This window comes from Nesoenas mayeri, assembly GCF_963082525.1.
Source record: "Nesoenas mayeri genome assembly, chromosome: 15".
Taxonomy (NCBI): Eukaryota; Metazoa; Chordata; class Aves; order Columbiformes; family Columbidae; genus Nesoenas; species Nesoenas mayeri.
In genome coordinates, this window is record NC_137559.1 from 16,491,815 (window position 1) to 16,504,810 (window position 12,996).

At 45.9% G+C, this 12,996-nt stretch overlaps 1 protein-coding gene across 1 annotated transcript in view; it reads right to left on the reverse strand.

Moving 5' to 3' along the window:
* Positions 1-12,403, reverse strand: part of CPPED1 (calcineurin like phosphoesterase domain containing 1) — a gene marked incomplete at both ends in the record, with an annotated part of 42,636 nt that extends 30,233 nt beyond the window's left edge. Inside the window, 2 exons of the mRNA XM_080354035.1 lie at positions 2,087-2,305; positions 12,337-12,403. Of these exons, the coding sequence (XP_080210161.1) occupies positions 2,087-2,305; positions 12,337-12,403 (286 nt within the window). The remainder of the gene's footprint in view (positions 1-2,086; positions 2,306-12,336) is intronic.
* Between the last annotated feature and the right edge of the window lie 593 nt (positions 12,404-12,996).

Sequence of the window (12,996 nt, forward strand, 5' to 3'; positions counted from 1 at the left end):
AAATAAGTAATTGTTCCAGTTGAATATTTTAAAATTCCTTTTAGCTGTACATTTCCTTAACTATGTTCTAGGACTACACAGTAACACAGGCTTACAGAGTATTACCATCATTTCAATCAAGAAGACATTATTAGATTTAAAATATGGTGGCTCAAGTGAGGTGATCTTACCATCATTTAGGTTAGAAAAGGCCCTCAGGATCACTGCGTAATGAACTGCTCTTGGTGGCAATTTCTTGGAAATTGCACGAGGCAGCTTCAAGTATTTTGCACCACACAGCACGGATATCAGACAAGGTAAGTGAGCTCAGCACTGCAATCCTGGTCAGTTTCTTTTATGTGTTTGTTAGCAAAATGAATATATGATAATGTTTTGCAAAACCCTGACAGGTTTGTATTTAAAATACTACCCAAGTCTGAGACATACACTGGTGAAAGAACAATAATGACTACAGAGATCCATTACTAGAAAAGAGAACAACATAACACCTGCCACAGGGAACACGTATTTATTGTACCTGGCCATTCGGTGCCCAGTAGAAGTCAGAAGAATGCTGCCTCTCTGTAGTTCACACTTCCTCTGTATCAACAGAAGAGCCTTAGCATAACATTGTTTAAAGCCTTCATAGACAATAGGACTCAGAATTTTACATTGTTTTATGAGCCTTTGAGAAATTCCCAGGTAAAATAAAATTAGCTTAGCTTCCTGGATCACTTAGATTTGTGAGTGAAAGATCCATTTCCATAGGATGCAGGACACCTATTATTTGTCCTGAATTGTTTTCCTCTTACAAGGGATACTGAACATAACATACGTGGAACGAAAACTTATTAAAATCTCTGCTATAGGAAGGCCAGATGATTCTTAGGAAGAGATTATTTTATGATTCTGCATTAAACCTGTACTTCTAAGGTTAATGGAAGAACATATATGAATAAAGCAACTGCATAATGGCAGACTTCACATTACGATCCAGCTACTGAGGTGTTACACAGTAGATTCTATTGAGCTTAAAGCTGTTGTTTCTTTACCTTTTTCACTCTATCACTGAAATTGTGTTCTGGTCAAAAGAAAGTCTGTAGCCTATAAATGATGTCAATCAATTTGAACCATTAATTTGACAGTTACGGTATCAAAATCCACTTTGCGGGATGCTGAAGGAATCAATGACAGGTCTCTAAGATGCTCAGAGCCCCGCTGTGCAAACACGAGCAGGGAAGTGTCACCTCAGGTGCAGGGGCCGCGGAGCAGAGAGCGCACCCAGCACCAGCACTCAGCTCCGCCGGGATGGCCGCACGGCCCGGCACGGCGCCCACAGCTCTGTGCCGCGGCACGGCTGCGAAGCACAGCGCAGTGCGCTCACATCTGCCTTTCGGACCACCTGTCAACTACTGTCATGTCTTCTTTCACTTCCAAGAAGAGTATTTGTCTTCTTAAAGAAGAAAACGTTACCGGTCTGTTTGGAAGTTGTAACTGTCAAACTTTGTAGCCCACCTTTCCAGATGGTCTGTTGTTCTTCCTCTGACTTTGCAGACACACACTGGTCTCGGAGTCCCACGGCAATGGGACACGCAGCTAAAACTCGAATTTAGTGACTTTTAGCATTTTAATAATTTAAATATTAAAGCAGTCAAATTTATTAAGCATTAGAAAGCCAGAGGACACTCTGAGCTTCACCCACTTTAGGCAGTCAAAGAGACACAGCTGTTTTTTATTCTTGTCTTGGCGCTGGTTTTCCCCAATGGCTGGAGTCCCCATTTGTGTGCTCAAAGCAATTTGTTTAGAGGAAAGAATTTTACCATGTCTCCTTAGGACTTTCATTTCAAAGGAAATTTCCTCAGGCTCACTGAAAAAAAGCAACTAACTTACAAAAGTACATCCCTACAACGAATGATACAGGGAACTCGGGTGAAAAAATCAGAGTAGTCTCAAGAACCATCTACAAACACCAAACACCAAAACAGTAGCACATCAAATCCTACAAAAGAATATTGTGAAGTCAAAGAAATTAAATTAGCCTTGTTGCCAATCTGAAATATTAAGAAAATGGAGCTGTTATTCCCATTCCACACTTTGATTGTCGTACCTGGCATGCCATGGACAAGGTCTCCGCACAGCACAAAGAACTTGGGTTTAGGGTTCAGTTTGTTAACGGCCTGCACCGCTTGCTCTGCTAATTTGATTTCCTCTCCCCACTCGTCATCTCCGTTGTTGGTGTCTCCAACCGCCCAGGCTTTCATCAGCCCAAACTGAGGGTCTGCTCCCTGGATGAAGTAGAAGGGCCCCTTCCATTGGTGCTCGTCCGCTAAGGAGAAAACAAGAGAAAAAACAAAACAGTTCAGCACTACGGAAACTTATAGAGAGCAGGAACGCTTCCACACACCGTGACACTGATTGCTCTTCACCTGTGTGAGCTGAGGCCGCTTTAATCAAAACGCAGAGTTCTGTAGCCATTCATGTCGGACAAATATAAAGGCAGAAGTACAAAATTTTCTTCTAACAAATAGCTGCAATAAATGCAAGTATATTAATCTAATTATACCACATGGTAATTACAGACTGACTAGAGGAAAAGTGTGCGAAGAATTTGGCAAATAGTGCAGGAAATTACAAGACTACAACAGAGCACAAGTGTATAATGTTAGATTTTAGTTGGTTCTTTTAAGATTCCAATTATTGCTTCTTTAATTAACACGTTAAAACATACGCATTTCACATTTTATGGTTCCAGTAGACTTCTCCTTAAATTATTAAGGAGTTGAACGCTTTTTGTCCTTATACTTTCACAGAGAAGTTGAAGGAAGTACGTTCTTTGGAGTTAGAACCGAAGCCACTCAAAAGGACCAAACAGAAAATCCAGCAACACCAGAACTGGCAGTAACAGCGAAAATCCAAATTCAGAACCACCACAACAGCTCCCAAGAGCTGTGAGAAAAAGGTGACAACTCAGAAACAAATGTCCACGGGCAGAGTCAGTGCAGACAGAACGTACCACAGAGTTTGTACAGCTACCCTTTTCTTGTATGTTTGTTTCTCTGATACTACAATAAAGTACCTCAACAGCAGCGTGATACATGCGACTGCAAACACATTGAGAAAAAAATAATCTCAATGCTGGGCAAAAAAAGCTAGAATTGCCTACAAATTAAAACCAAAAAAGGGTATCCTGTCTCCTAGCCTTATGTGTCAAGTTGGAATTGAAGTACAAACACAAGTACACTGCATTTTCTCCAGCCATCTGAACGCACTCACCTGCAACCCCAACAGCTCAGTTTGGACAGCTGTATTGGGGTTAATACATTGAGCAACAAGACTGGGGAAGGGACTTGAGCACAAGCCCTATGGGGAGAGGCTGAGGGAGCTGGGCTTGTTTAGTCTGGAGAAGAGGAGGCTCAGAGGTGAGCTCAGCACTCTCTAGAACTACCTGAAGGGCAATTCTAGCCAGGTGGGGATTGGGCTCTTCTCCCAGGCATCAGCAATAGGACAAGGGGCCATGGGCTTCAACTCTGCCAGGGGAAATTGAGGCTGGAGATTAGAAAGCAATTCTGTGCAGAGAGTGGTCAGGCATTGGAATGGCTGCCCAGGGAGGTGCTGGACTCACCGGCCCTGGAGGTTTTGAAACTGAGATTGGCCATGGCACTTAGTGCCGTGATCTAGTGAATGGACTGGAGTTGGACCAAGGGTTGGACTGGATGAGCTCTGAGGTCTTTTCCAACCCAGTCCATTCTGTGATTCTGTAATTATTGACATTTTATTAAACAGCATTTAAACTGTTAAAAACTCATTGACATCAATCTATAGCTGAATCTAAAATACATATATATATAGCAAATATTTTCAAATTAAAATATAATGCAGATATATTATGTCAGTCTGATCCAAAACACAATTTGCAACAAAACTAACCCTCCAACAACAGAATATAAGCAAGCAGCACGTCCACTGCGGGGGTTCACTTTTTGTGTGTCTCAAGTGATCTAGAACCAGAGCTTCCCCGTTGCGAGAAGCAGGGGGCGTTTCTTTCAAGGGAGGTCGGAAACCAGAGCTCAGGATCCATCTCTTGCCCCACAGATGTGGGGGGATGTGGGCAACCGCAGGAGCTGCTCCTCACCGTCACCTGTTGCTGCGGCATTGCAGCATTTCCAAATGCGGCTTCTACAGTTTAGTTGAAGCAACGTTTAATTTCTGAACAAAATTATTTATAATCTGTTAGCATTGTCAATTCATACCAACATTGCCATGTTCTAAATAATAATCATGTATTCTATAGATAGAAACTTTTATCCATGCATCAGCTTTTAATTCTGAAGTGAAATTAACTTTTCCAATTATGTAACTTATTCAGAGGAGTGAAATGATCATCTCTCCATGAGTTTGCAGTAGAAGCCTTATGGAAGCAGCTGAATGACACAGTAATTTAGGTTTTTATTTTATGTGTTACATGGCAAAATACGACTCTGACAAAAAGCAGGTTCTGTGCTGCAAAGGCATTGTTTGCGCAGAGAAATCCACGGGCGGCTTGTAGAAGTGCAAAGATATAGAAGAAAATAGTTAGGGAAACTTGCATCAGACATCCTTTAAGATCTATATAGAATAAAACTGAAAGAAAGGAAAACTCTGAAACAGGAGCTTGTTTTGGAGCAGTGGCACAATCCTCAAACTCTTTAAATGGGAAACACGCTCAAATCCTTCAACAGCATGGCGGGATTTTAACTCCTGCCCCTTTCCCAGCAGCTCAGTGGACAGTAGTGATAAAGTTGATCAAAATCTACTTCTTTTGTACTGATTAATTAGAAGCCAGTGTCTTCTTACCATGGTGGACCAGGGAAAATATAGATGGATTATTGTTTTTTGCTGCCTTATATTGATGCCAATGCAGTAGGCTCCTCAGGTTCTAAGTACCTGGGTGTTCCCAAGACTGCACAGATGCTCTGGTTTGAGTGGGTGACGGTCACGGGAGGCAGAGAGAGACACTGAAAGATGCATTTGAGAAGAGAAGTCGAGTCCGCAGACGGAATGGAGACGTGGCAGAGAAAGGAGAAGCAGAAGATGCAGGGGTGGAGGTGAAGAAGAGTGGGGAGAAAAGGAAAGAGACAGGAGGTGAAAAGAGAAAGGAACTGAAAGCGATGCAGAGGTATATGCTATATTCTCCTGTAGGAAAGAAAAAGATAAGATGAAGAAAGCAAAGCAGGGACAACAGAAAAGATCCAGGAATCAGGGCTGCGTAAGCAACGTTTACTTAAAATTTTAGATTAGTTAACTGGTCTTAGTCAAATAACTCAGTCAACAGCTATCATCAATTCATCCAACGCTTACAAAAAATAACAGCAAGGTCAAGTATCCATTTTCTACTTTTGCCTTGTTATTTGATTCCTCCAACCAGAAAACCTATTTAAAACCAAATAAACCTAGTTTAAACACACCAAATTGTGTTAGCTTATTACTTATCAAGGGGTACTTACTGATTTAGTTCAGTACTTACTGATTTTGTCCCCCCCAAACCAAAAGAATATGTGGAAACAAAATAACATATGGATAATTAGTTTAAACTTACAACTTAAATTTTTGTTAGTCAGGAACGTGTTTCAATTACTATAAAATACCATTAAAAAAGCAGTATGTCATGAAGAGAGCTGTATCGGTACAACACCGCTGGTGGAAACTTGCCCCTGCACCAGCTCTTAAGCCTGTTCCAAATTCAGCTCATCAGGAAAAGCTCTTGGTGCAGGGTTCAGGCCAGCTCTCCTTAGCCATGCATGGCACAACATCAGTTCCGCCAAAGATTAGATTGTTGCGACTAGTGCAACTGGGGCAATTTTGCTGCAGGGCTGCCCCAGTGCTCCTCAGCAGACCAACAGGGTTAGAGGGTCACCATGAGAAACAGAATGTAAAAGCGTCACAGATGGATCCAAAAGTCTTTTGCCCAACAATCAAATGATTTATAAATGGACTGTGTTCAGATAATTATTAACAAAGCCCTCGTAGCCCAGCTCTCTCCCTCGCCAGCTAGTTGTGAGCACCCCCGAGCAGAACAGCTGGAGGTCGTGCAAACCAACCTCATCTGCTTGAGCACACACGAAGTTGTTTGCATGATTTTTTTGGAGTTGGCATCAAACCTGGCTGAGGTGGAACAGCAAACCGCGCTGGGCACACGGGGGTGGGAGGAACAGCTGGTTTTGCAGTGATCAGGACCCAGGTCCTAGATGTTACTCCATGAGGTTTCAATTAAATAGCATGTACAGTTGCCATCTTCCCTTCAAATGTAGCAAGCAATGACTTTTATGGGAATGATATCAAAAGCATCCTTCTTGCTAAGAGTTTCAACTCGCAAGCCTTTTGATGAGCTACCTAGCTGTATTACTCAAAATGCATGCTAGGTAAAGCCATAGAAGATGAGGATCCAATTAATAAACCATTTTTTCTGCCTTCTCTCTTGCATTGCAACATTGAGCAGAGCTGAGAATGCCTGCAAATTGGCTCTTCGTCCCTGTCAGCACAGGGGCTGTTTGCAACTTTCTGACTTTGCCACAGCAAGAAGAAAACGCAAATGCCAGATCAAAGTCGGCAGATTTCTCATGGAACTGATGTACGTACAGCTTCCCTTCCTGGAGGACAAATAACGTCTGCGGAGCTGCTCCTACACACTGAGCCACACAAAACTCCTATCCCAAATCCATTTTGCTCCCAGGCGTCCTCAAGAGCCGCACAGCTGATGGCCAGGGAAGCAGTGCAACGTCAGAACGAGTTGTTATGCTCAGTTTCAATAGCTTCCTACTCTTTTTCTGCTCCCATGCATGCCAATGTACAGAGAGAGGATCAATGTGACGTATTTTTAGCAGCATAGGCTGAAAAATGGTGCCAGCTTCTAATTTAGTCTAAGGATTAATGCTGCAAAGGGCCAAAGTGGTCAGCAGCAATTCACAAGAGAAAACCTCAGCCGTGTATTGTGATCACACACAGACAGACACTTCAGGGACCTGGGTGGGACCTGAGCTTGCTCATCTGGCTGCGGCAGGCCGGGCTGGGACAACCTCTCTGCATTGCTGGGTTCCAGCAGTACATTGGTTTCTTCCTCCTCTGCACTCTGTGGCATTTCATGGAAACTAATGAGTTATGAAAAGCTGCTCCTGTGCACTCTCTATAGACCATCTCGTATCAGGGGAGAATGGACGTGGAAACTCCGAGTGCTTGCTCAGCATAACACAGGCAATTGTAAATACAACCCCCACCCTCGTCGTCATGTTGGGTTTGCCAGGGGGATTCACTTCACTTCTCTGAAAGATCACAGAATAGCAGAAACAGGTACACGGTTCCTGCCCTGAGCTGTCACCGCCTACAACGTGTGTCTGGGACTCTTTCCAGGTAAAACTAGAGAAGAAGCACAACACTGGTTTTCTACAGAAGCTACAGGCAGGACAGACAAAGGCCATATTTCTACATCACAGACAATATAAAAGGCAAAACCTCTTTTTCTTGCAATTGTTTTGCAGTTTATCTTTAAAGGAATTCATTTTCATTCCGCTCAGTCCTGGAATAGCTTGAAAAACAACAGAGGGCTTGCACCAAGCCCTTAATAATTCCTTGTTTAATATTAAAACATTAGCAGTAATTGCGGCTTTGAAAACACCATCAGTATTGTCTGTATCTCCAAATACAGAAAATGTCAATCTAACGAAGTATGCATTCCTTTCAGCTGTATTTTCCATGTGTACCTGACAGAGTCCCAAAGATGCGGCTACCGAGGGTTCTGCGAAATGGCCAAGGCAACCTGTTATGGAAGGCGCGATTTTATACATCAGGAAAAAACCTTTCAAAACAGGTATCAAAATACATTTTTCAGAGCGCAAATAAAACACCTCAAAATAGTAATTATGGTAGAAACTATGAACAGTGAGCCTAAGCTACAGAGTTAAGGTCAGTAGAAACACTAACTGACAGAAAACAGTTTCTCAAATAAATTAGGCAGTGCTACTATTTTTAAAATATATACTTTTAAACTTCTTAGACAACTATCAAGGTAGGAAAAGCCCCCTCAGATCCAGTTTACCTGTACTGAGGGCTACAGAATGCTCAACTCTAGTCATGCCTTTATGCCCACTGCCAATTTAACACATAAAGTCATCACAGAAACTTCCCGGCCCCAGCCTGTGGGTGTGAAGGGGGGTGGTTTGCATAATGACAAGGTGAAGTCACAGAAAGTTGCTCAAAACCCACGTAAAAACTTGCCTAATTCATATGAGAGCTGGAGACAGTATTGGGAACGGAATATGCTAGCTGGGAAGCAGTTCTGATCAGCGCCCAAAAATATTACTGTTGAAGAGCTCTAGAACAGTAATCGCAATGTGCCAAGAACTAACACTCATGTGAAAGCAAGAGAAAAAAAGAAATCAACTGCGGCTGTATTAAATTTCAAAGGAAGGTGAATTCTATGTAATTACTATGCTTTTTAAAAGTGCAAAATTCCTCGACAGCAACACGGAAGCTGTTCACCATATGCACAACATTTACTTCAGAAAGACCAAAAAGAATCCAGACTGACTAAACAACACAAACAGCACCCAGATGGACACCAGTAAGAGCAGGACAGCACCCTTCAAAAAATTAACGCATCCAAATACAGTAAGCAGGGAAGATTTTATACAATGTAAGGTTAGATACGAAAGTCCAAGAAGCAAAGCTAAAAAATAGTGAAATTGGAAATAGCATAGATCTGAAAACTAATGAAGCCCTTTTTAGAGGCATTAGGAGCAGGTAGGCCGACATGTTCCGCACATGCACGATGCCCCCAAAGACAAAGGCAGAGCAGAAAAACAATGGAGATTTTTGTACCCACGTTTATTGTGAAGGAACTTGTGAAGTTCCAGAGTTCTTCAGAACGCCAGGATTCTTCTTTACAAACAGTGCATCAGATCCGTCTCAAATCAAAACACCAGTAGATGATTCACAGAACTGCCAGGAGCAGTAACAAACCGCTCTGATGGGGTGTCATCCGCACAACTGCAGAGTGCAGACCAGCCCTGGGGGTTCCCTCGTGCTCAAACCCCTCTGCAGCAGAGGCGGGAGGACGGCCGGATCACACCTGCGTTCAAAGGGTTTCCTGAGCAACCTGATAAAAACTGGCATCTGCACAGGCACGTGAATGGGAACGGTAACGAAGACTAAATCTACCGCACTTACTGATTCTTTAGAAAGAGTAATCGGCAGCTTTTACACAGACAAGGGGAATCCACTTGATATCGTCTCCAAGAGGTACCTGACAGTTACACAGCAAAGACTCTTACGGCAGTCAAGCCATCTTGAAATGTGAAAAAAAAAAAAAAGTCCTTGTATGCATTAAAAACTGGTAAGAAAAAAACCCAAACAACTGATAAGACACACAGATGCCACCTGAGTCTGTACTGAGACCTATATTGTCTAACAAATCCTAAAAAAATCTGTAACAGTGACTGAATGGCAAGGAAGTGAAATTTGCTAAAGCGAAGCCATTTGGCAGTATGAAAACAAGGCCTGGTTGCGAAGAGCTGCGGAGAGACTTCACTACGCAGGAAAGCAGATGAACGTCAAGGCAGAAAAGTGCAGGAGAGCGCACATGGGAAACACGCACCCAACTTCGTATCAACAACTGCCTCATAGCACTTGCTAGAACTAAGACACCTCACCATCCAGTGATGGCAAAAAAGCAGAGATGGGAAAGGAACAGAGAACAGAGCAAAATAAAACAATAGGAGAGGCAACTGAACAAATGTAAAGAGTTTGCAAAAGATTGGTGAGGGAGGCATGACACAGAAACACAAAAATCACCTGTGGAACTGAAAATGCGAGTGGCAGTGCTGGTTACCCGCCTGCCCCAGGTAAAGGTTTTGGAAACATCAGCTGGAACAAGCACGAGAGGGGTTCAAAACAGAGACACTTCTCAGCCGGTTAAGTTGATGGTACTACTGCTTGTTTAGTTACTTGGAAAAAGTGCTCTACCACCTTTCACAGAAATTCTTTACACAGCATGCGACCGGCATGCTCGGGATAAAACACCCAACCCAACCAACCAAACAGCTCCCACAAAACAAACAATGATCATTTTAACAAAGAAACAAAAATCTGACAACAAAGAAAACAAAAAGCAAACAACAACAACAACAACCATAAAAAGCCCACAAACAAAGCCCACTCCAAATGCACCATGACTTCCTGGGAGAAGAAGTGGAGAAGACAGAATTTACTGAAACCTATGGCCCCGTTTCTTCCTTGAAATACTAGTAGAAGCCATCTGAAGCATAATTTCACATGGGTAGAAAAGACAGAGAACACATTAAAATGTAAAGCCAAAGCACACAGAGGTCTCTTGCCCATAAAGCAGGGTATTTATGCAGCGCTCACCACCACGCTCCGTGGATTACATGGATAATTTAGAGCCCTCACCTTGAGCTTCTGATCACACCTGTCGGGTACCAAAAGTAGATGACAGCAGGTTACAGGTTCAGCCTCCACATTCCGTGAGAGCAGACTGAACAAATTACTGACACGGGCAGGGTGTGGAAGACGGGTCTTGCAGAAAGGGTGGTAAGAAGAAAGGAAATTAAGCTCTCGGTAGTGACTCTCAAATTTTAAAAGAACACAGTGCGCCAAGCCACACCAGTGGTAGTAAAGGTTCTGGGTAGCTCTGTGTTGAACAGGAGCGAAACCTGAGGAGGAAAACATCAAAACACAGATTTTCATCTTCAACTGCAAGAAACTTTGTCTCAGTTTTATGAGCCCTTGGTTTTATTTTTTTTTTTCCCAATCATTTAGTTATTAAAAGGTCATGTTGAACTTTAGCCTCTTAAGAAAGAGCTAGAGTAAATTATTGACAAAGAAACATTGTACCCAAAGGTGGTAGCTGGACTGGGATAGACTAAAAAGTCCTGAACAAGATTAAAAAAACACAGTTGGTAAGAGAAGTCTTACTTAACAAAGAACACCAAACAAGGACACTTCAGTAGAAAGAAACACATGTGGAAAAACATACCTAAATGAAATTTTTCTTCCACGTTTAAGGCAATTTTCAAGAAGTACTTCAATAAAGCTTGTGTTCAATAGCAGTGTAAAAATTTCTGAGCACCCCTTTTGTTAAAATTTCACTATACAGTTGATATAACTAGATGGCTTGTCTGCCATCTGTCCCCTCAGCAAATGCTAGGCATTCTGTTCCAAGCCAACCACACCATCTGCAATTAATAGGTTGCCAGAATGACTGTATACGTCTATTTCACATGCTCAGACTTGGTGATGTTTCTTTATTTGGCAACAAGCAAAGCCAAATATTTCCAATGAAACCCAAGAACACACCACATAATGGTTGGGATTGAATAGCCTTGTCCACCTCACCAAACCAATACAATTTGTAATTTATAAACAAGAAAAAGGAAATAAAATACCTTCTGTGTGTGGCAAGAGGAAAACATTCCCTAACACAGAGCTAGTTCTGGACCTCAAAAACCCAGGCACACTGCAGACCCTTCAGCCTTGGGGGAACTCTACGAGCAGCTGAGACACGTAGATAGATGTTCGTCCCACGGCTTCGCGGGCCCAGCGCAGGGCGAGCACCAGAGCCCGGCGCCCGCCAGCCCCGCTCGGCAGCGGCCTCGGCACCTGTGCCCGGGAGCGCCGAGCCCGGCGGGCCCGTGCAGCGAGTGCTGCGGCCCCGCAGCCCAGGGCAGCGGCCGAGCCGCCCGGGCCGGACTCGGGGCTGGGCTCCCCCGGGCCGGACTCACTCGGGGCTGGGCTCCCCCGGGCCGGACTCACTCGGGGCTGGGCTCCCCCGGGAGCGGCCGAAGCGCCCTGAAGCAAAGGGATCGTGCCTGCACCTCTGGTGCCCGCGCCGTTCGTTTGAGGGACACGAACACCGAGCTGCCTGTAACCCGGCGGGTGCTCCGCGGGCACAGCGCGGTGCTGGCGCCAACAGCTTCAGAAGCTGCGGAGACGCGGTCCAGCGGCCCTGAGAGGCGTTTGAAACGAAAGCGGAGTCGGACACCGCCCGGCCGCTCTCCGCGGACCCGGACCCGGACCCCCCCGGGCGGCCGGCAGGACGCGGGACCGGCGCCTCCCGGCTCTGCAGCCGCGAACGCGGGGACAAACCCGGAGGCTCCGGGGCGCCTCAGCTCCGCGCTCCGCCGAGCCCGCCCGCTCCCGAGCTGGGATGCCGGGGCCGGCCCAGGACCCTTTCCCGGTCCATCCGTCTCCCCCTCCCCGGCGCTCAGCGCCGCCCCCGGGCCCGCTCCCGCTGCGCGGCGGCGCACGGAGCCCGCCGGGGTGCGCAGCCCTGCGCCGGGGTTCCGCCCGGCCCTGCCCCGCGGCCCGTACCTTCTCGGAAGGCGGTCAGAGTCCTGCCCCGGGCTCTCACAAACACGTCCCCCTCCTCCGCCGCCATCGCTCCCGCCGCCGGGCGCTCGTTGCCAGGAGCCGCCGGCTGGCCCCGGGCCGGCCAGGGGTCGGCACCGCCTCCGCCAGGGGCGGCGCCTGGGCGGGAGAAGCCGCGCCGGAGGCCGAACGGCGGGCCGGGCCGGGCCGAGCGGGGCGGGTCACGGAGAGTGCGGCCGGGCAGCTCCGGAGGGAGCGGCTCCCGGGGACGGGCGGGAACGCGGCCCGGGGGGCGCTGAGCGGGGCGCCCGGGGCCGCCATGTTGGGGAGGGCAGCGGCGACATGGCGGCCGCGGGGCCTGCCCCGGGGTGAGCTGGCTTTTAAATGAAGGACAATAAAAAATAACAGATTTCCTTCATTTTCTGCTGTTTCCTGACCTGTGAACTGGAGCGAGCCGATGTTATCTCGCAGCATTGGCAGCCTTCCCCTGCACCTCCAGCGGGTGTTTCCCAGGCCAGGTTTCCTCAGTGTTAACTGCACTCACAAATCGGGCATCACCGCCACCTGCTCTTTGAGGAAAACAAAAATAGGAGAGGCAACTGAACAAACGTAAAGAGTTTGCACAAGATTGGTGAGGGAGGCATGACACAGGAACGTAAAAAT